The sequence below is a fragment of the Rhinoderma darwinii genome, chromosome 1, assembly GCF_050947455.1.
Source record: "Rhinoderma darwinii isolate aRhiDar2 chromosome 1, aRhiDar2.hap1, whole genome shotgun sequence".
NCBI classification, from domain to species: Eukaryota; Metazoa; Chordata; class Amphibia; order Anura; family Rhinodermatidae; genus Rhinoderma; species Rhinoderma darwinii.
This window is the reverse complement of record NC_134687.1, coordinates 476,108,794-476,133,681: the sequence shown is the minus strand read 5'-3', so window position 1 is coordinate 476,133,681 and position 24,888 is coordinate 476,108,794. Positions and strand designations below refer to the sequence as shown.

Genomic DNA, 24,888 nt, shown 5'->3' with positions numbered 1-24,888 from the left:
CTGTTACGAAGGGTCTATAGTTCGTATAGGTACATGTGGCAGCTCAGACAGTAGCAGAGCATGCTCGGCTTGGACTAGGCATCAGGTAGACGTCAGGCGAGGTGAAGCAGGTCAGACGTGGATACAGCATGACACGACTTTGGCACAGCACAGTGCTCGACAAGGATGGTATGGAAATTTAAGGAACTGAAATAGGAACAGAAACAGGAACTGGAACAGGTACAGGAACAGGTACACACTAGGAGGCCATCACATAGACAAACAAGGGAACACAACAACGCTCAGGCATAGAACTAGGGGGCTGGCCACTCTTCTAGTCCAGGGTACACATGGGTCAAAGTTCATCAACCAGGTTCGGTGCGCGCGCTGCCCCTTTAAGAGCGGGCACAACCCTATGGGATCCAGGTGAGGTGAGTGGACGCGAGTGCTGGTGTCTCCTGAGGAGGAGGCTGGGGCTATTGCTTGCCGACTCGTGGCTGTCAGGGGGGGGGAACGGTGCTGACAGCCCGCAGCCACGGACATTACAGTGGGGTTAGTGACTGCCTCCATTTTTTGTTCTTGCACTCCTCCCATTCTGACCTGGGTGATTTTAATTAGTTTAATGCTGGTTCCTACAATCCCAAAATACAGTGAAGGAAATAAGTATTTGATCCCTTGCTGATTTTGTAAGTTTGCCCACTGTCAAAGACATGAACAGTCTAGAATTTTTAGGCTAGGTTAATTTTACCAGTGAGAGATAGATTATATAAAAAAACTGAAAATCACATTGTCAAAATTATATATATTTATTTGCATTGTGCACAGAGAAATAAGTATTTGATCATCTGTAAATCATTAAGATTTCGAGGCTGTCACTTGGCAACTCGGATCTTCAGCTCCCTCCATAAGTTTTCGATGCGATTTAAGGTCTGGAGACTGGCTAGGCCACTCCATGACCTTAATGTGCTTCTTTTTGAGCCACTCCTTTGTTGCCTTGGCTGTATGTTTCGGGTCATTGTCGTGCTGGAAGACCCAGCCACGAGCCATTTTTAATGTCCTGGTGGAGGGAAGGAGGTTGTCACTCAGGATTTGACGGTACATGGCTCCATCCATTCTCCCATTGATGCGGTGAAGTAGTCCTGTGCCCTTAACAGAGAAACACCCCCAAAACATAATGTTTCCACCTCCATGCTTGACAGTGGGGACGGTGTTTTTTGGGTTATAGGCAGCATTTCTCTTTCTCCAAACACGGCGAGTTGAGTTAATGCCAAAGAGCTCAATTTTAGTCTCATCTGACCACAGCACCTTCTTCCAATCACTCTCAGAATCATCCAGATGTTCATTTGCAAACTTCAGACGGGCCTGTACATGTGCCTTCTTGAGCAGGGGGACCTTGCGGGCACTGCAGGATTTAAATCCATTACAGCGTAATGTGTTACCAATGGTTTTCTTGGTGACTGTGGTCCCAGCTGCCTTGAGATCATTAACAAGTTCCCCCCCCCGTGTAGTTTTCGGCTGAGCTCTCACCTTCCTCAGGATCAAGGATACCCCACGAGGTGAGATTTTGCATGGAGCCCCAGATCGATGTCGATTGACAGTCATTTTGTATGTCTTCCATTTTCTTACTATTGCACCAACAGTTGTCTCCTTCTCACCCAGCGTCTTGCTTATGGTTTTGTAGCCCATTCCAGCCTTGTGCAGGTCTATGATCTTGTCCCTGACATCCTTAGAAAGCTCTTTGGTCTTGCCCATGTTGTAGAGGTTAGAGTCAGACTGATTAATTGAGTCTGTGGACAGGAGTCTTTTATACAGGTGACCATTTAAGACAGCTGTCTTTAATGCAGGCACCAAGTTGATTTGGAGCGTGTAACTGGTCTGGAGGAGGCTGAACTCTTAATGGTTGGTAGGGGATCAAATACTTATTTCTCTGTGCACAATGCAAATAAATATATATAATTTTGACTATGTGATCTTCTGTTTTTTTTTTTATATAATCTATCTCTCACTGGTAAAAAATTCTAGACTGTTCATGTCTTTGACAGTGGGCAAACTTACAAAATCAGCAAGGGATCAAATACTTATTTCCTTCACTGTGTGTGTGTGTGTATATATATATATATATATATATATATATATATATACACAGAAGGTGCAGCAGCATGGAGTCTATACAGCAGTAATGAGCAGTGTAGCTGAGAATCCAGCACCTGGGGTGAGATAACACATTTACTAGAAGCTACAGTGTCTGTCTTTTTTTTCCCTCTATCTCGCTCTGATCCGCCCCTCCCCTCTCCATAGACTTCTATGGACAGCTGTAACATGATCCCTCAGTGAGCTAATAGCTCATCTCCAGCAGTTAATTCAGAGTAAGTGAACCATTAGGAAAGGGGAAGGAGCCTGAAAACTGGAGACAGAGACATTTTGCTTTTCAATAATATATATTACATCGTTCTTATATCTGCTTGTAGTATGAAATGATATATAAACAATGATGTGTGTGTATGTGTGTTTCCTTCCAGCGTTCCAGTTTGAAAAGCTGAGGCTTCGTGGTGGACTGAACAGTATCTGGTTTTATAGTATTCAGGGACTTTTTAAAGTGGCATTTGATTTGTACAATAGAGAGGAGCAGCTGGCTGTCATTGAAAGTCTTCAGGTACATGTTGTTTTAAAGTTATCAGTTTGTCTATTGTTCTAAATATCAGTATGAAATAGGTGTTCTTTCTAGTTTGGAGAGTCACTATCCTCTTAATTTATTTTCCCCATTTCAACTCTACATAGGTAGATTGCTTATTTTATAAATTAGTAAATTAACAAGTTCTGTCTCCTTACTCTCTTTATTCTTCCGTTGCCTTGTCACCTTTCACTGGTAAAAAAAAGATATTCTGCTCTCTGTTGCCAAGAAAAATCAGTCTAGCTAAGTGCTTTGCAATGACTACGCATTCCGTCCGGTCCTTCGCAGCATGTGTGCTCCTGTGACTAGATATTGCTGTTCCATACTTATTATAGCGCTCTCTTGTGTTGGTTTGTTTTCCTTTTAAAACATCCACCTATTGTGTCCAGTGACAGTTAGAAGATGCTGCTTTTATTGCGCCAAATTTTCTGACCTGCACAATAGCAGGAATCATTCCGCCACCCTTGTACAAGAGGATTCATGTAGTGGTACTGAGCAACTAAACTTGTGTGACCACCAGTACTAGACACATAAGGTGGATGTTACGGGAAGGAATAAAAAGCACGCCACGGGGGCACCATGACCAGTATGTAACCGCAATATCTAGATACAAGAACATTTTAAAAAAATTATTCCAATTGAAAAATTATGTTTTGCGTGATCTAACAAAAAAAATTGATTATTTAATCGTGGGACAACCCCTTTAACTTCTTAGCAATATCTTCTGTACATGTATGGCTGATGTATGCTCTATCAAAGTTGTGGAGGCCAGCTGTTTTATACAGCTGACACCCACCTGTAATGGCCAGGAAAGGAGAGCACTCCACTGCATCTGTGCAGTTAGATACATCTGTCCCCGATCGACCTCGTCCCCCTTCCGCGACAATATTGTGAAATGCTAAGCGGTTGCCATGGCAGCCTGAGGCCTAGTGAAGGCCTCCAGGTCTGACTTCTCTGTTTGATACTTATGTATTGCAGTGTATTGATATTTTTTTTTTGTGCTCTCCTATTAGTAATCACAGTGTAATGCATGAGTCATCGATCGATTGCATGCTAAATTTCTTAACATTTTAAAAAATATAACAGTAAATAAAAGTTGCAATAACATAAATAAAATGTAAATGACCATAATTGGAATTGCCATGACTGTAAAAGTCCAAACTATTAAAATATCACACTATTTATCCCGCACTCTGAACGCCGAAGGGAAAAAAAAACATTCACAATGCTAAAATTGCTGTATTTTGGCCACCTCGCTTCGCCAAAAAAATGTAATAATAAGTGATCAAAAAGTTGCACCAAAATACTAACAATAAAAACGACCGCAAAGAACAAGACCTCACACAGCTCCATTGATGGAAAATAAAAATGTTATTGATCTCAGAATATGGTGACACAAAACATTTTTTTTAACAAATTGTTTTTGTTTTGTAAAAGCAGTAAAGCATAAAAAAACTATCAGCTTGGTTTAACCATAATGGTACTGACCCGCAGAATAACGTTAACGTGTGATTTTTATTGCACAGCCAATGCTGTAAAAACAAAACCTAAAATTCTACGGTGGAATTCCGTTTTGTTTTTTTTTTCAATTCTACCCCACGATTATTTTTTTTCAAAGTTTCTCACTACATTATATGGTACATTAAATTAGAAAATCTAACTTGTTCCACAAAAACAAGCCCTCACACAGTTATGCTAATGGAAAAATTAAAAAGTCACGGCTCTTAGAAGGCGTGGAAAAAAACCAAAAAAAAAACTGCAGCTAAACTAGTGGGTGCTTGGAGTGGGAATTTTGGGCTTTGTAGACATTTGAGTGGAGTTTTGTGAGATGCTCTGTCATCAGCTGCTCTTTGCCAATGCGAATTACCAGGAATAATCTTTGCAATGTTACAAGTTTCATTCAAAATGTCCTTTTCAGTTAGATGTCCAGTATAGCATAGAACCTCCAATCCTGTAAGTGTATATCACACACGGCACCACTTTTGTCTATGGATAATGTGAAATGGGATAAGTTGCCTTATCAGATACATTCCATAGACAAAAGGCTCTGTTTCTTTAATAAAAGCAACAAAAAATAGAGATAATTTTTTTTTTAATGTCATATACAAGCCATTTAATGTACTAGATATTCTTGTCTTTCTTCCCATCATCCCTGCTACTTAGCCAGTTACATATTTATTCACAATTTGTATACTATGAATATGCATCAGTAGCCAATAACGGCCTATATGGTTTTTTTTTTGGGTTTCTAGGAGTTGTGGAAATCCCGCTTTAAGGATGAACTTCTAAACAAATGTTATGACCTAAGTATCTGCCTGGAAAACAACAAATGTGTAGTGCCGGTACTTAACCAGACAGGCGAACCTGAAACCCATGAAACATTGGCAGCCTCTTCTTCTCGGCAAGTCAGTGGGATTCTTCGAGTTTCCTGCTGTCTTTCAGAACAGGACTACTACATGACAAGTCAAGATGGATCTAGTGTGTGTCCTTCACAGGATATTGCGGGCAATGAATTAATAATTCAGAGGATGCAATCTCTGTTGGGCATGTGTTCAGTGATTAACCTAGAAAACAATCTGGTGCCAACTGTTTTGGCTTTGTTTGATGTTGTAGGACAAGTATTTAGTGGGCATGACTTCTTTGCTAAAATGATTAATAGCATTATGGACCTTCTAGAAGTTGTAAGTCACTTGCAGGACCAGGATAATCCACAGGAGGTCTCTAATCTGTATGACAACCAATTGTTGTTTGAGGTCAGCAGTTGGTTAGGAAACCGGTTTCACAGTGAGAATGATCGCATCAGTCTGCAGGTGGAGGAGTTTAAGAGGAAACATATTGACCACATTTCAGACTTGCCACATGCTGAGGAGCTGGTTGCTGCTTTATTTCCCAATGCCATGAAAGTTTTATTACTCAAATGGATGGGACTATTTGATGATGTAGCAGAAACCAAACTGCAGAGGGAATATCCAATTTTACTTCTTATTTTAGAGTTTGCAAATCACAACCTTATCACAGGAGTTTCTCATGTTCTATACTCTACCTTAATATGTAAAAAGTAGATACTTTGTCATGCAAGTTTCTGTGCATTCTATTAAGTTGAACACCCAATTAAAGTTGTCATTTATCTTTTAAGGGAAAACTACATATTATTTTACTACATACTTTTTTTTAAATCAAATAATATTTTATTACGTTTCCAAGAAATTATACAATACACAAACAAATATACAGAAATGAAACTCCCCCCTAATTCCCCTCCTCCCCCCGCGGCACAGATATATATGTATATTTCAAATGATACATTCATCGTATATAAGGAAGATAACTTACAGTGGTAAGCATGTTATATGTATGCAAAAAATCACAAATTGACACAAACCATACACAATATATCCATCAGGTTTAAGCAAAACTACATGGGACATCTCAACAGAAGGACCTCCCTCATTAAATATAACATCACATTTGCATGCATCATCAACCATGGTCCCCATATAGCGTCAATTTTTTTTTGTGGGATTTAGTTTGACATACACAGATCTCTCTAATACAATCATTTTGTTTACCTTAATAATAAACGCTCTCCTAGTCGGCAGGGCGCCCTGTATCCAATGTAATGCAATTAATTTTCTTGCTATATAAAGTAGTCTTGCTATATCCAATTTGCCCATATTAGGTAGTGGTACATGAGTAAGACAACCCAGTATGCATTCTAATGGAGTCCCTTGTAGTGTGATCATATATGTATCGTTAATTACTTTTATCACACTAGACCTTATGCAGGACCATAACATATGAAAATGATCAACTACTTCCGCCGAGTATCTTGGGCAAGTAGAGTCACCACAAACTCCTATATTGAAGAGAAATTTAGGCATCCTGTAAATTCTATGAATAATATATATTTGCGAAAGGTGCCCAGCCTCTGAGTGTAAGGTCAGATAAATGCGTTTTCGTTGAGCATCATATGCATGTCGTAATTGTAAATATTGGTAAAAGTGACCATTATTGAGGTTGAATTCATCCTGAATCTGTTCATATGTTTTAAACACACCATCATGTAATAGCTGAGACAATCGAGAAATGGCAATGGACCTCCACCCCTCGAAACCTTCATCGGAGAGGAACTCCTGCAGTGCCCAATTGCCCCAGAGAGGCATAAAACCTGTACATGTCCCTGTATTCCAAATAGATCATGCTTTTTCCCATACCTTTGTCATCAACATAAAGGTGGGAAAACGCCTAGCCAAAAGTAGAGACCTACCAGCCTCCAAAAAGGAAAGCAGGTCATATGAACCAAATTGCAATTGTAAAACAGAACCAGTGGAATTCACGGTTAGGCTGGGTTCATACGACCTATTTTCAGGCGTAAACGAGGCGTATTATGCCTCGATTTACGCCTGAAAATACGGCTACAATACGTCGGCAAACATCTGCCCATTAATTTGAATGGGTTTGCCGACGTACTGTGCCGACGACCTGTCATTTACGCGTCGTCGTTTGACATCTGTCAAACGACGACGCGTAAAATGACTGCCTCGTCAAAGAAGTGCAGGACACTTCTTTGAAACTTAATTTGAGCCGTTTTTCATCGAATTCAATGAAGAACAGCTCAAGATTACGGGTGTCAATGACGCCTCGCAAAATGCGAGGAGGAGCATTTACGTCTGAAACGACGGAGCTGTTTTCTCCTGAAAACAGTCTGTAATTTCAGATGTAAAAGCCAGTTATCGTGTGTACATACCCTTATATTCTCCCCCCAACCCTTGAAATGTTGACACTGAGATGCAAGGAAATATAGCCATGGGTCAGGTATAGCCAGCTCTCCTCCATGTTTTGGTCTCTGCAATATTTCCAATTTAAGTCTAGGGTGGCACTTTCGCCAAAGTAAATCCTGGAATAGTGTGTTAATGTGATAAAATGATGCAGGGGAATCCACACAGGAGCATTATGTAGAATGTACAGTAACTGCGGCATAAGAATCATTTTTATAAGTGCTCTACCCACCACCAATAAGTATAGTTTGCACCACGCAGTTATTTTCAACTTGAATTTAACCAAAATGGGTTGTAAATTCAAAATTATATATTCTGATGGAGAAGCCGAAACCTCTATCTCCAAATGCTTAAATTTCTGCACGCATAGTTTGGATTCCCCCCACATCCTAAGAATATCATGCAGTGAATCAACAGAGAGCAAGCTGGATTTGTCACAATTGATATTAAACCCTGATAGCGTACCGAAATGTTCTATAAGGGACATTACTGCTGTCAACGAATCACAGACATCCTCTAAAAATAGAAGAATGTCATCCGCATATAGTGCTACGTTTTCCTGTAGTGATCCATATACAAACCCTTTAATATCACTAGAAGCACGTATGTTCGCTTCCAGTGGCTCAACTGCAATGGCAAACAACAAGGGTGATAATGGGCACCCTTGCCGAGATCCCCATTCGAGGATAAACTGGCCTGATAGTCCCCCATTCGCCCTAATACGAGCCTTGGCACTGGAATACAGTACCTTACAACACGAGATAAAAGAGCCAAATCCCATGGCTTCCAAGGTGCACCACGAATACTTCCACTCCACTCTATCGAATGCCTTGGCAGCGTCTAGAGACAAGATATCTCTTTCCCCCATATTATCCGTCTTGAACTGAAGATTTAGAAACAGACTTCTCAGATTGATAGCAGTGGATTTTTCCGGCATAAAGCCTGTCTGGTCAGGGTGTATAATAGTAGATATAACTTTATTTAAGCGTAAAGCCAGGACTTTTGCGAAGATCTTAACGTCTGCAGAAACATCTTGGTATAAATAGTGCATAATATACACACATATCAACCCTCTTTATCGATCTCCGCTTCTAAACACTGAAAGGGAATTTGCTTGTGAACCGGTATGCTGACTCCCCAAGAATATACAGAAAAAGTAGAGTGATAGCCATATCCCACCCAGCGTCTCCACATTTGTTGTAATCTATCATCAAGTAAATGCATCTCCTGCAAACACACAATCGCAGGATAGAATTTGCTTAGGTACTGAAAAATAGTATGACGTTTTGTAGTATCTGCCATACCTCTGATATTCCAACTAACGCTTTGAACTGAATTAGCCATACCATAGAATTACACAATGTTCAAGCAAATATGCAACCCCTCCCAGGAAGTGCATATACCACTCACAGATACAAATATATACATGAAATGTGCCAACTATAACCCCAGAACCTTAAAAAGAAAATGAACATGTAGGCATGTCGATCTTCTCCCGTCGGAAGAGTGGGCGTCTAAATTCCTAAAAGCCCAGTGTTGCAGACTACATAAAAGTTGTTTATAGTAGACCATCTTATACACTTGAAACACCTATCCTGCTTAAACAATATCATATCACATTTCCCAGGTAATGATCTCTGCAATAATACCCGAGAAACAAATACAGATAACGAACCAGCTTATATTCTCACTATGGAATATGTCTCAGTCCACTAGGGTTTTCAACTGTCTTTCGTGGCTGTCAAGCCACCTCAGGGCCATTTTTGGGTTATCAAAAAAGTAAGTTCCTCCCAAAGCGGCAACTCTAAGCTTAGCTGGATACAGCATGGAATAAGTCACCTGAAAATATTGCAGCCGTCTTTTGACATCTTGGAAACGTGCTCTCTTGCGTTGGACCTCCGCCTAGTAATCCGGGAAGATGGACACCTTACCGCTATCAATATATTATATCTCGGTCTTGGTAATGCAATAATTTGGCCAATATAGGCCTCGGTGGGTGTCCAGGTGGTAAAGGGCGAGTAGAAACACGATGGGCCCTTTCAATGGCAAATAATGGAGTGAATGTATTCTCACCAAAGGAAGTGCACAGCCATTTCTCCACATATTCTGTACAATTAAGGCCATTTTTCCGGTACTCCGACCAATCTCACGTTGTTACGGCACAACCTATTCACCAGGTCGTCCGTTTTATTAAGTAAGGGCACAATATCTTGAAGTCGATTTTTTTTTTTGACTGCTGTACAGTAGATATCATTTGATCTTCCAGATCTGAGACATTTCCCTCCACCGCACCCATCCGTTCGTTAACTTTCTTTATATCATGTTATATAATGGCTATAGCTAATTTCATAGCACCAACCTTCATGTTCATAGTTGTCATGAGGCGGGGTGTGGACCCACTGGGCCGTACCGCGTAGCAGGATTGCAGCTGGCCAAACAGGTATGGTACAGAGTCTATAGTCCAGAAAGGGTACCTGAGGCAATGTAGACAGTAGCAAGGCAGGCTCGGCTGGGACCAGGCAGCAGGCAGACGCCAGGCGTGAAGTAGCAGAACAGGCGTGGAGATGCAGCACAACACGACAACAACAACTCAGCACGGCAGTAGACCAGGATAGTACTGGATAGCACAGGACACAGGTACGGGGAACACTAGGAAGCTGGAAGACACTTAGGAGACCATTTGCAAGACAAACTTTGGGAAACAACAACAACGCTCAGGCGAGGATCAGAAGGGCGGTGGCCCTCCTATAGTCCAGGAAATCATGTGAGTAAATGATGATTTTCATGTGGGATCTGTGACAAAGTCCATTGCAACATGCTGCCAGGGGGCATCGGGCACAGGCAGTGGTTGGAGCAGACCAGCTGGTCTGGAGTGGGCAACTTTATTTGCTGCGCATACCGTACATGAGGAGACGAAGTCCATGACGTCTTTGGGCAGCGTGGGCCACTAGAACTGACGGGCGATTAGGTCTTGGGTCTGTCAAAAATATTTTAATATCTTTATATGTGTGAACCTAAATTGCTTCATGTGGATGGACAGTTGCCACTGGAGCTCAAAGATCTGCTGACACAACAGCCTACAAGGGGGGGGGGGCTATTCTATTTCAAGTTGTTTGGTTTATGGCTTTGTATTCAGCTGTATTCAGCTGTTACAAAGGTAACGTAAGAAAACGTGGTGACATTGTATTTCTTATGGCTAAAGATATATGTGGAGTTTTGGGATATTACCATATGTAGAATGCTCATGCTTTGCAAGTATGAGGTTACCACCTACTCTGATTTTCTTATTAATAAAGATGGATCCGCACCCTAGGGCAGAGATCGTTTGAACACTGACGCTGCGTGTCATGGTCTCTCCGGCCGGCCTCTCTCAAATCCACCAGTGAGAGAGCATTCATTAATTTGGACCTCATAGACAAATGCAGATCATGTTTAACGTTAACGGACATACTAAATTCTGCAGCGACATTACTTGGGGACTCTTGTCCGGGATTCTCAACACAGATCGAAGGCGACATTCAAAGGTGGATGACGGCTAAGATAACGGAGAACCGCACACAAAACCTTTGAGTAAGAAATTTCATTCTTACTGTGCACTTCTCTCTTGTTTTAGCTGCCATCCAGGTATTGTCTCTTTTGACTAATTGGGAACCATGAACACCATTTGTCTATGAGCTGTTGTATGTTATAGGAATAGGCGTGTGAGTAGAAATGAATCTGTGAGTGAATCTGTGAGAGGCTGAGATAAGGGAGCGTTTGTTTTCTGATCCCAAGACATACAGAAACAACCAAATACAGAGATAACACTAAACGGCCTGTCCGAAGTGTTCCATCCGGCCCCTGGGTTTAGTCTGTATTAAGATCAGGGTGCAAATTGATCCTTGCAGAAGTGAAGGGTAACCATCCCGCCCAAGTGATTGTTAGGACTTTCGCGTATCCAGACTGTGACCCATAGGAGGCGCACCTGGCCAGAAGTATGAGTATGTATGTGGGCTAATTCTCGGACGCCCAATCTGAATGAGTTGCTGATTATTAAGTAACATCTCTGTAACTAGAAAGTATATAGAATATCCACGTGCTCCTAAGACAGTTAGACAGTTATAAATCACACCCATCCCTTTAAATACAACATAAAGTAGGCTAAAGTATAGTATACTGAGGGACTTGTGCTTGTTGACGATAGTTAATTGGCTGCTGTTTAGGATTAAACAGATCAGATATACGCGGTTGCACTACTGATCAGCAGAATTGCATAGGGAACCCCATGACAGACTAAAAGATTTAGCAGAGGTGCATAGGGTAACACCGGTGACAGACTAAATGTAGACCGAAGGGTTAAGTAGGCTAGGAAAATAGACTGAAGAGTTAGTGCGGATGTAGCCAGGTTTGTCTTGACCCGGATAACTTGCTGCAGCGTGACATCACACAGCAAAAGCCATTGAGGAAAAGTCAAGATAAGGGTGGTTACATTAGTAAGTCTGGGATTTAGCAGAGAGGCATGGGGAAATCTGGATCGAAGTATGCCCAAGGTAAAGGACTGGCCAGCAGGGAATTGGGGCATAACACCCAAGGTACAGGGTGTGGAAAAACAGCATCAGATATAGTTAGAAAACTATGCGGGAAAAGGTTTTGTTTAGAACCTAGAGAAAATAACGTAGAAAGCGAGAATGTCCAAGCAGTTGTACTAGATGGGATGGTTTCATGAGAGGTGATGGGCCCCGGATTAGTAGACAGAGTTGCAGAGAACAGATAGAAGTGATTGAATGTACCAGAAATAAACAAAAACAATAAAAAAAAAAAAAAAAAACACAAGGAAACACAGTTGTCAGTAAGGGTATGTTCACACGTAGTCAACAAAAACGTCTGAAAATCCAGAGCTGTTTTCAAGGGAAAACAGACCCTGCTTTTCAGACGTTTTTTTACCAACTCGCATTTTTCGCTGCGTTTTTTACGTCCGTTTTTGGAGCTGTTTTCATTGGAGTCTATGAGAAAACAGCTCCAAAAACGTCCAAAGAAGTGTCCTGCACTTCTTTTGACGAGGCTGTATTTTTACGCGTCGTCGTTTGACAGCTGTCAAACGACGACGCGTAAATAACAGGTCGTCTGCACAGTACGTCGGCAAACCCATTCAAATGAATGGGCAGATGTTTGCCGACGTATTGGAGCCGTATTTTCAGACGTAAAACGAGGCATAATACGCCTCGTATACGTCTGAAATTTGGCCGTGTGAACATACCCTAAGAATTAACCAGCGTCTAATTCTACAGATAGTGACATTCCAGTAGAAAAGAATGTGCCAACGTATAATTCTCCTATGTACAGATTTATAAACCAAAGGTTTACAGAAACAAGAGGTTTCCAGGGGTGACATGCCCTCAGTTATTAGCCATACATTGAGAGAAAGGCGTCATCTGAATTCATAAAGGAATCAATTAACTCTTTACTTCCTAAAAAGGAAACATTGGGTGAAATGTTCAGAGATTATTGATAGAGAGATAATAAGATGTGGATTAGGAAGTGGCTAGAAATAAAGCCAATAGGATAATTATAAGTGTAATGACCACGGATTGTAGAAGGAGAAGTGAGATTGATAAAGTGAAGATTCTTATGTGTTTCTATCCAGATATGATTGATGGAATATACTGTATATAATCTGTCCTAAATTGTCACTAATGAAATTTCCTCTCGTTATAGGTGTTTTTTCCAAGACATTTTAAACAATACTGTCAATCTTTTTCCTTTTTGGTTTATTTAACAGTCATTTTAATAATTGCATGGAATGTCTAACAAGATTTATTGTTAATCTATAGTAACCGTGTTAGACTAATAGAACTAATGATAAGAGAATAACGTGTGTTACTTACAAGAGCAGGATGTCTCAGATATTCAACGAGGAATGACCATGTGAAGAAGATGTGTGGTCATTGATTGACAGGAGCACATGGTGACATTTTGACATTTCATAACTTTTGGCTAGTAAGGGGTTAATCTGTATCTGTTATCTGTAGTATCGCTGTGTCTGCAGAAAGTGCACATGTAGTGCAAAATAAGAACTGTAACTTAAAGATTAAGAAAAAAAAAAGCCTGATAAAATCACAGGATTGAGTAGTATATGTTTTTATGTTATATGTTACGTTGTATGTTATATGTGTCGACCCCAATGAAAAACTTCACATTCATATTTAAATTTAATATGATGGAGTTTACTAAATGAGGATTATAGTTCATCGGATGAATAATACAAGAATAGGAGTTTATACACAGTCATTCTAGTTATATACTTGTTTTACCAAAGGTACACACAAAAGTCAGAGAGTGTCTGGGAACAGCTGGTATTGTGAGTGACTGGTGTGTGTGCTGAACTATTTTTAAAGGAAAATGGTTTATTTGAAATCACCACATCAGAAGTGATTCGACAAGAAAGATTTTTATGTCATTTTTACATTTTAGTTTATTATTATTATTTGATATTAAAAAGTTTCTATTGGCATATGATGACGCATATAGTGCACAATATGTTTCATGATTTGTGTTAATAGATTGGTTTATTTAATAATTGACATATAATTAAATAAGAGGTTTGCAAAATATTTGTTTCCTTAATTAGTATAAGTGTAAAGGATCTGCCAGACACAGCTTCTGTGTCGACGCCCGTGGTTAGTCAGTCTGCACCTGCTCCTAAGTCTGATAGAGTGACTCCTTCGTCTACCACTGTGTGAGTGGAAGAGCCTCTCACAGCCTGGCCAGACGGAGCTAGCTCCCACCCTCTGTCTATTTATACCTTCATTTCCTGCTTCTCCTTTGCCTGTGATTCTACTTGTTTCCTGGCTCTGCTGCTGCTGCTCGTACTATTTGTCCTCTGCTTCATATTGACCCTGGCTTTACTGACTACTCCAGGGGCGTAGCTAAAGGCTCATGGGCCCCGATGCAAAAATTCTTACTGGGGCCCCCCCCCCGCAAACTCCTCATGGCCGATGGTCCGCAGCTTTCAGCTGCATCGCTGGGTCTCCTAAGTGACCCAACAATGCAGCACTAGCAGCTGGGGTGTCACTAAGGCTGGGTTCACACACCCTATTTACGGACGTAATTCGGGCGTTTTAGCATTGAATTACGTCCGAAAATGCGGCTCAAAAGCGTTGGCAAACATCTGCCCATTCATTGGAATGGGTCTTCCGATGTTCTGATGTTCTGTGCCGACGGTCATTTTTTTTTACGCGCCGCTGTCAAAAGGCGGCGCGTAAAAGAGACGCCCGCGTCAAAGAAGTGCCTGTCACTTCTTCAGACGTAAAAGGAGCCGTTTTCCATGGACTCCATAGAAAAACAGCTCCAATTACGTCCGTAATGGACGCAGCGAAAGACGCCTGCACATGCCATTACGGCTGAAATTACGGGGCTGTTTTCGCCTGTAAACAGCACCGTAATTTCAGCCGTAACAGACGCTGCCGTGTGAACATACCCTCAGGGCTTAAAATGTCAGGGAAATAGCCCCAATACATATGTGTCCGCCCAAAAAAAAGTGTGTATATGAGACAGCATAGCATATCTATAGCACTACGACCCTATAAACTATGGATAGGATTAGATACAGTGGCTCAGCAGACAGTATCACACATGATAGGATTAGATACAGTGGCTCAGCAGACAGTATCACACATGATAGGATTAGATACAGTGGCTCAGAAGGCAGTATCAAACAAGATATGATTAGATACAGGGCCCAGCAGACAGTATCACACATGATTGGATTAGATACACAGCTCAGCAGACAGTATCACACATGATTGGATTAGATACAGGGCTCAGCTCGCTGACATTGCGGCTCCAGCGCTGGACCCAGGATAGGTAAGAATAATAATTTTACTTCTTTATGTGTTACTGATTATTTTTGTGTGTTTGTGTTTTCTTACAGGTTCGGTTGTTGGACTTCAGATTCGAGGACTTCAATGACGGCGTTTTTTTTTATTCTCAATAAAATGGTTAAAGAGGGTTGTGTTTTTTTATTTCAATAAAATATTTTTTCTATGTGCTTGTATCTTTTGAAACTTTATTATCACCGCCTTAGTAATGGCCGCCGGTGGATTGACAACCTCCATTACTAAGGCGGGGCTTAATGTTAGCCGGTGCAAAGGCCAACACTAACCCCCATTATTACCCCGGTACCCACCGCCACCAGGAGTACTGGGAAGAGCCGGGTACGAACCAGTACCCGACCATCTGTAGTGACGGGCAGGCACCGGGGTGGCCGCAGGCTGGTAGTATTAGGCTGGGGAAGGCCAAAAACAGTGGCCCTTCCCACCCTTGTAATGCTGCCTGCTGCTGTGTTGTATCTGGCTGGTTATGAAAATTGGGGGGGACCCCACATCGTTCTTTCCAATTTTTTTTTATTTTTTTTTTTTTTAAATGGCGTGGGGTCCCCCCATTTTTCATAACCAGCCAGATACAATAAAGCAGCAGCAGCCTAGCATCGCCAGGGTAGGAAGGGCCACTGTTTTTGGCCTTTCGCCTCCTGATAATACCAGCCTGCGGCCACCCCAGTGGCCGACCATCACTACAGATGGTCAGGTACTGGATCGTACCCGGCTCTTCACAGCACCCCTGGTGGCGGTGGGTACCGGGGTAATAAAGCGGGTTAGTGTTAGCCTCTGCATCGGCTAACACTAAGCCCCGCCTTAGCAATGGATGCTGTCAATCAGCCGGCGGCCATTACTAAGGGGGTAGTAATATAGTTTAAAAAAAACACAGACATAGAAAAAATATTTTATTGAAATAAAAAAAAAAAACACACATCCCTCATTAACCATTTTATTGATAATAAAAAAAAAGCTGTCATCGAAGTAGTCCTGGAATCCGCCGTAGTCCAACGTCCGAACCTGTAAGAAAACACACAAAAAAACCGATTAGTAACACGTGTGTTAGGCTTAGATACAGGGCCCATGTGTGATACTGTCTGTGGGACCCTGTATCTAAGCCTACCACAATGTAGGCTTAGATACAGTGTCCAGCAGACAGTAATCTTATACAGTATAAGATTACTGTGTGCTGGGGCCCTGTATCTAAACCTACAGTGTGGTAGGCTTATATACAGGGCCCATCACACAGGATCACGCATGGGCCATGTATCTAAGCCTACCATGTGATTGGCTTAGATACAGGGCCCATCAGACAGGATCACGCATGGTCCATGTATCTAAGCATACCATGTGATTGGCTTAGATACAGGGCCCAGCAGACAGGATCACGCATGGGCCATGTATCTAAGCCTACCATGTGATTGGCTTAGATACAGGGCCAAGCAGACAGGATCACGCATGGGACATGTATCTAAGCCTACCATGTGATTGGCTTAGATACAGGGCCCAGCAGACAGGATCACGCATGGGCCATGTATCTAAGCCTACCATGTGATTGGCTTAGATACAGGGCCCAGCAGACAGGATCACGCATGGGCCATGTATCTAAGCCTACCATGTGATTGGCTTAGATACAGGGCCCAGCAGACAGGATCACGCATGGGCCATGTATCTAAGCCTACCATGTGATTGGCTTAGATACAGGGCCCAGCAGACAGGATCACACAATCTGTGATCCTGTCTCATGGGCCCCCTAAGCCTGCTACATCGTAGGCTTAGGGGTTGTACAGTCCCTAAACATTGATGGCCTATCCTCAGATAGGCCATCAATAGCTGATGTGTCTCTCGGGACCCGCAAATCAGCTGTTTTGAAGGGGCCGCAGCACTCGTACTAGAGCTGCTTCCCCTTCATTTCACTACTTGCTCACACTGTGAATCGCCGACACGGATTCACAGTGTGACCGGAATGAAGTGACAGGAATGAAGGGGAGCAGCTCTCGTACGAGTGCTGCGGCCCCTTCAAAACAGCTGATTGGCGGGTCCCGGGAGTCGGACCCCGCCAGTCAGGGCTAACCTTACCTTCCTCTTCGGCCGCGGCGGGAGTTCTGTCGTCTCGATGCTGTGCGCGGCGCATAGCGTGGTGACGTCATGCGCTGCGAACAGCGCTTGACGTCAGGAACTCTGCTGCGATCCGGAACCAGGAAGGTAAGTAAAGTATGTTACTATAGTAACAGGGGCCCGCGGCCCGAGTTACTATAGTAACTTTTTATTGATGTGGTGCGGGGGGCCGTGGGCCCCCCTGGCTTCGGGGCCCGGTCGCAATTGCTACCTCTGCGACCCCTATAGCTACGCCAGTGGACTACTCTCTTGCTCTGCGTTTGGTACCTCGTACACTCCTGGTTTGACTCGGCTCGTTCACTACTCTTGTTGCTCACGGTGTTGCCGTGGGCATCTGCCCCTTTTCCCTTAGCTTCTTTGTACCCTTGTCTGTCTGTCTGTCATGCACATAGTGAGAGTAGGGACCGTCGCCCAGTTGTACGCCGTCGCCTAGGATGGGCCGTTGCAAGTAGGCAGGGACAGAGTGGCGGGTAGATTAGGGCTCACCTGTCTGTCTCCCTACCCCGTCATTACATAATCACAGGCTCATATACCTTTTCTACCCTGGTCCCTGACACAACTATGGACCCCCTTGAGACTCTGGCTCAGCAAATGCAGGGCCTCTCCCTACAGGTCCAAGCCCTGACTCAGAGGGGCAACCTGCATGATGCTACCCTGGTAGTGCCCCCCACCTCACCTCTTGAACCCCACCTCAAGTTGCCTGACCGGTTCTCAGGGGACCGGAAGACTTTTTTCTCCTTTCGGGAGAGTTGTAGGCTCTATTTCCGTCTAAAGCCCCATTCCTCAGGTTCTGAGAGCCAGCGAGTGGGTATAATTATGTCCCGGCTCCAGGACGGGCCCCAAGAATGGGCCTTCTCCTTGGCTCCCGACGCCCCTGAGCTTTCCTCTGTTGACCTTTTTTTCTGCTCTCGGGCTCATATATGACGAGACTGACAAGACTGCCTTTGCCGAGAGTCAGCTGGTGACCTTACGTCAGGGTAAGAGACCCGTTGAGGAGTACTGTTCGGACTTTAGGAAGTGGTATGTAGCTTCTCGGTGGAATGACCCTGCCTTGAGGTGCCAGTTTAGATTGGGTCTGTCGAACGCCCTGAAAGACCTGTTAGTTAGCTATCCCTCTTCTGACTCTCTAGATCAGATTATGGCTTTAGCGGTACGTCTTGACCGACGTCTCAGGGAACGACGACTTGAACGTTTTTGTGCCTTCTCCTCTGGCTCCCCCATGATGGCTCCCAAGGTGCCGTTGCTTCGTTCTTCCACGGAAAACTCAGATGAACCTATGCAACTCGGGGCCTCCGTGTCTCCCCAACAACGTAGAGAGTTCCGCAGGAAGAATGGTCTCTGCTTCTACTGTGGGGATGACAAGCATCAAGTGAACAACTGTTCCAGGCGTAAGAATAAGCAGCCGGAAAACTTCCGTGCCTAAGTTACCATCGGGGAGGTCGCTTGGGCGCACAGGTATTTCCCGTGAATATGAAACCTAATAAGACCTTGCTTCCCTTTCAGATCTCTTTTGGTGGTAGGTCTGCTACCGGCAATGCCTTCGTGGATTCAGGGTCTAATGCTAATATTATGTCTGTGGAATTTGCTATGTCTCTAGCTATGCCATTGATTGAATTGCCTAAACCTGTCCCGGTAGTGGGTATCGACTCCACTCCTCTTCCTAATGGTTATTTTACGCAGCATACCCCTGTTTTTGAACTCCTTGTTGGCTCCATGCATTTGGAGTAGTGCTCTGTACTGGTAATGCAGGGATTATCGTCCGATTTGGTTTTAGGCCTACCCTGGTTGCAGATGTATAATCCCACATATAACTGGAATACTGGGGATCTTACCAAATGGGGTAAAGAATGCATGACGTCATGTTTTTCTGTTAATTTTATTTCTCTCTCTGAGGAGGTGAACACTCTACCTGAGTTTATTCAGGACTTCGCTGATGTTTTTTATAAAAAGGCCTCCGAAGTGTTACCTCCTCATAGAGAGTACGATTGCGCAATCGATTTGGTACCAGGAGCTAAGCTCCCTAAGGGTAGGATATTTAATCTCTCTTGTCCTGAACGTGAAGCCATGAGAGAGTATATCCAGGAATGCCTGGCCAAGGGTTACATTCGCCCCTCTACTTCTCCGGTAGGTGCTGGCTTCTTCTTCGTAGGGAAGAAGGATGGTGGTCTTAGGCCATGCATCGATTACCAAAACTTGAATAAGGTCACTGTAAGGAACCAGTATCCCCTTCCTTTGATTCCTGATCTCTTCAATCAAGTTCAGGGGGCCCAATGGTTCTCTAAGTTTGATCTACCGGGGGCTTATAACCTTATCCGCATCAAAGAGGGGGATGAGTGGAAGACTGCGTTTAACACGCCCGAAGGTCATTTTGAATACCTCGTCATGCCCTTTTGGTTGTGTAATGCTCCTGCGGTCTTCCAGAATTTCATAAATGAGATTTTAAGAGACTACCTGGGGGTATTTCTTGTAGTGTACCTTGATGACATACTGGTGTTTTCCAAGGACTGGTCCTCCCACATTGAGCATGTCAGGAAGGTGCTCCAGGTCCTTCGGGAAAACAAACTGTTTGCTAAATCCGAAAAATGTGTGTTTGGGGTGCAAGAGATACCATTTTTGGGTCAAATCCTCACTCCTCATGAATTCCGCATGGACCCTGCCAAGGTTCAGGCTGTGGCTGAATGGGTCCAACCTGCCTCCCTGAAGGCGTTACAGTGCTTCCTGGGGTTTGCTAATTATTACAGGAGATTTATTGCTAACTTCTCGGTCATCGCTAGGCCTCTTAAGGATCTCACTCGCAAAGGTGCTGATTTCCTCCACTTGCCTCCTGAGGTGGTCCAGGCTTTTGAAGTCCTTAAGAAGTGCTTTATCTCGGCCCCAGTGCTGATTCAGCCTAACCAAATGGAGCCGTTCATCATGGAGGTTGACGCCTGCGAGGTGGGAGTGGGTGCTGTCTTGTCCCAGGGTAAAAGGTCCCTCACCCATCTCCATCCCTGTGCCTACTTCTCCAGGAAGTTCTCACCCACTGAGAGTAACTATGACATTGGCAACCGCGAACTCTTAGCCATTAAATGGGAATTTGAAGAGTGGCGCCACTTCCTGGAGGGGGCTAGGCACCCGGTAACGGTCCTTACCGACCACAAGAATCTGGTTTTCCTAGAATCTGCCCGGAGGCTAAACCCGAGACAAGCTCGATGGGCGTTATTTTTTACTAGATTCATCTTTGTGGTCACCTATAGGGCTGGGTCTAAAAATATTAAAGCTGATGCACTGTCGCGTAGCTTCATGGCCAGCCCTCCTTCGGAGGAAGATCCTGCTTGTGTTTTGCCCCCAGGTATAATAATTTCCTCTGTTGATTCTGACTTAGTCTCCGAAATTGCGGCTGATCAAGGTTCAGCTCCCGGGAACCTTCCTGAAAACAAGCTGTTTGTTCCCCTGCAATTCTGGCTAAGGGTACTCAGGGAGAATCATGACTCTGCACTATCTGGCCATCCAGGCATCCTGGGTACCAAGCACCTCATTGCCAGAAACTATTGGTGGCCTGGGTTGCCTAAAGACGTTAAGGCCTACGTCGCTTCTTGTGAAATTTGTGCTAGGTCCAAGACTCCCAGGTCCCGACCAGCGGGCTTACTATGTTCTTTGCCCATTCCCCAGAGACCTTGGACCCATATCTTCATGGATTTTATCACCGATCTGCCTCCATCTCAAGGCAAGTTGGTGGTGTGAGTTGTAGTAGACCGCTTCAGTAAGATGTGCCACTTTGTGCCCCTCAAGAAACTACCCAATGCTAAGACGTTAGCCACCTTGTTTGTCAAACACATCCTGCGTCTCCATGGGGTTCCTGTCAATATTGTTTCTGACAGAGGGGTACAATTTGTTTAATTGTTTTGGAGAGCCTTCTGTAAGAAGTTGGAGATTGATCTGTTCTCCTCCTCGGCCTTCCATCCTGAAACTAAGGGCAGATTCACACGAGCGTTGCGTTTTTGCGCGCGCAAACAACGCGGCGTTTTGCGAGCGCAAAAACCATTTGACAGCTGCGTGTGTCATGCGTGTCTGATGCGCGGCTGCGTGATTTTCGCGCAGCCGGCATCATAGAGATGAGGCTTGTCGACGCCCGTCACTGTCCAAGGTGCTGAAAGAGCTAACTCTTTCAGCACCCTCGACAGTGAATGCCGAACACAAGAGCGAAAAACATGTAAAAAAAAAAGATAAAGTTCCTACTTACCGAGAACTTCCCGGCCGTTGCCTTGGTGACGCGTCCTTGGTGACGCGTCCTTGGTGACGCGCCTCTCTTGACATCGGGCCCCACCTCCCTGGATGACGCGGCAGTCCAAGTGACCGCTGCAGCCTGTGATTGGCTGCAGCCTGTGCTTGGCCTGTGATTGGCTGGAGCTGTCACTTGAACTGAAGTGTCATCCCGGGAGGTCGGACTGCAGGAAGGAGACAGGAGTAATCGGTAAGTTAGAACTTCGTTTTTTTTTACAGGTTCATGTATTTTGGGATCGCAAGTCACTGTCCATGGTGCTGAAACAGTTTAACTCTTTCAGCACCATGCACAGTGAATCTCTCCCGACGTCGCGGACCGGAAATTTTTTTGCCGGGTTCGGCCAAAACGAGTTTGGCCGAACCCGGTGAAGTTTGCCTCGGTTGTCGGGGTTCGCTCCTCGCAAAGACACTCCGTTTGGATGCTTGGAAACAGAAAAGCACGTGGTGCTTTTCTGTTTCCATTCATCCTTTTGACAGCTGTTGCGCAAACACGCAGTTCGCACGGAAGTGCTTCCGTGCGACATGCGTGGTTTTCACGCACCCATTGACTTCAATGGGTGCGTGATGCGTGAAATACGCAAAGTTATTGAACCTGTCGCGTATTTTGCGCAGCGAACAAACGCTGCGCAAAATACACGGACTGTGTGTACTGCCCCATAGACTTCTATAGGGCATTGCGTGCCGCGCGAAAACCACGCGGTCTACACGCTGCCAAATCACGCTCGTGTGAATCCCCCCTAATGGCCAAACTGAGAGGACTAATCAGTCTCTAGAACAATATTTAAGGTGTTTTGTCTCTGACTGTCAATATGATTGGGTCTCCTTCATTTCCCTCGCTGAATTTTCCCTTAATAACCGGGTCAGTAACTCGTCAGGTGTCTCCCCGTTTTTCTGTAATTTTGAGTTTAATCCACGGTTCTCCTCCGTTTCACCTGGTGGTTCCAACAAGAATTCGAGGTGGCCAAGATTGTGGACAGCAGGATGGTCCAAGGCTCCCTCCAGTACCTGGTCCATTGGAGATGGGGAGATACGGGTCTGAGGAGAGGACTTGGGTACCCGCTCGGGATGTTCACGCTGGGATATTGGTCAGGAGGTTTCACCTTAGTTTCCCCAGTAAACCAGGTCCACTTAGAAAGGGTCCAGTGGCCCCTCATAAAAGGGAAGGTACTGTAAAGGATCTGCCAGGCACAGCTTTGGGGTCAACGCCCATAGATAATCAGTCTGCACCTGCTTCTATGTCTGTGAGACTGACTCCATCTTCCACCACTCAGGGTGGCAGGCTTAGGAGTGGGAGAACCTATCACAGCCTGGCCAGACAGAGCTAGCTCCCGCCCCCTGTCTATTTATACCTGCCTTTCCTGTTCCTCCTTGCTTGTGATTCTTCTCGTTTGGTTTCCTGGCCCTGCTGCAGCTTCTTGTTCTATTTGTCCTTGCTTCATATTGACCCCGGCTTGCTGACTACTCTCCTGCTCTGCGTTTGGTACCTCGTACACTCCTGGTTTGACTCGGCTTGTTCACTACTCTCCTGCTCTGCGTTTGGCACCTCGTACTCTCCTGGTTTGACTCGGCTTGTTCACTTCTCTTGTTGCTCACGGTGTTGCCGTGGGCAACTGCCCCTTTCTCCCCCTAGCTCTGTGTAGCCTTGTCTGTTTGTCTGTCGTGCACTTATTGAGCTTAGGGACCATCGCCCAGTTATACCCCGTCGCCTAGGGCGGGTCGTTGCAAGTAGGCAGGGACTCAGTGGCGGGTAGATTAGGGCTCACTTGTCTGTCTCCCCACCCCCGTCATTACAGTAGGAGTGGAGGTTTTCTTCCAATATCTAGCTATAAGAATTCTTGCAGAGCATAACACATGAAAGATAATTGTCTTATCATGAGAGTGGAAATCAGCTAACCCTATATTAAGCAGGGCTAAAGCAGGAGTACATTCTAGTGGGTATTGTAGGACATTCGATAATAATTTATCTACTTTACCCCAAAAAGACCGTATGACCGGACAATACCAAAAAACATGTTTAATAGTCCCCACCTCCGAATAACATCTCCAACAGACATTGGAAAATTAGGATAAATCAAAGATAGGCGGTGAGCTGTTAGGTACCATCTATATAACAGCTTTCTAGTAGCTTCCAAATGGTGAGTTGAGTTGGACAGTTGAGAGGCCAGTGAAAAAGTGGATTCCCAATCTACACTGTCCTGAGGCATGGATAAATCTAATTCCCACCGCTCAACCCACTTGAGAGTCGGCTGTTGTAAAATTCCCAATACAGCCAAATATGCCTTAGAAACACCTTTTGTAGTTTTTAAGTCTTGGAAAAAAAAATAGTTCATAAGGGGATTTAGAAGGTAGTAAACTACTGCTAATGCCCAGCAGGAAATGTCGAACCCGAACATATTTATAGATGTCAGATGTCGGTAAGGTAAACCTAGTAACAAGCTCTGCAAAAGTAGAAAGAACACCCCCACTCTGAACTGTTTCCATACCATGCGTTACCCAATGGGACAGGTCCAGATTAGGTATTAGTTGCGATAGGGTCTGTATACTAATTTCAGACACTCTCAGAGGAAAGAGAGCTTTCTTGACCACTAGAGCAGCCTTTATCGTTGACAAAGGTGGAGTAGGAATGGACAATTTAAGCACTGCAGCCCATAAATAGGTATGAAGAGAATCAAAGTGCCCACAGGTACCTTCAACTAAAACCCAATGTTTTGAATGTGCGGGGTTCAACCACTGTCTTAATTGATCTAGAATACAAGAATGATAATAAGCTGCAATATGGGGAAATCCCAACCCCCCTTTGACTACAGGAAGATATCAAATTTGAATAGCAACCCTAGCTTTTTGTTTCTTCCATACATACTTAACTAAAAGATTCTTAAGTTTGTGTAAATATGAAGCAGGGACCCAGATAGGCAAATTCCTAAACAAATAAAGAATTTTAGGTAAAATCAACATTTTGAGAGCTGCAACGCGTCCTACCCACGAAATTTCAAACCGTAGGTGGTCATCAAGCTCCCTTTCCAACTGAGTAAGTAAAGGAGGATAATTAAGAGTATACAGTTGTGTCGCTGGATAAGCCAACTGAATTCCTAAATAAGGAAGTCCCTGAGTAGTCCAAGTAAAGGTATATAAGTTATGCAAAATAAGAACATAATTTGAAGATAAACCCATATTCATAATTTTGGACTTACTTTCATTTAATTTGTAGTAAGAGACAGCACTAATTGTT

At 44.0% G+C, this 24,888-nt stretch overlaps 1 protein-coding gene across 1 annotated transcript in view; it reads left to right on the top strand.

The window, feature by feature from the left end:
• Positions 1 to 5,767, top strand: part of LOC142743619 (uncharacterized) — a 38,239-nt gene extending 32,472 nt beyond the window's left edge. Inside the window, exons 3-4 of the mRNA XM_075854561.1 lie at positions 2,499 to 2,632; positions 4,903 to 5,767. Coding sequence (XP_075710676.1) covers positions 2,499 to 2,632; positions 4,903 to 5,712 — 944 coding nt within the window. The 3' untranslated portion in view covers positions 5,713 to 5,767. The remainder of the gene's footprint in view (positions 1 to 2,498; positions 2,633 to 4,902) is intronic.
• Positions 5,768 to 24,888: the final 19,121 nt, after the last annotated feature.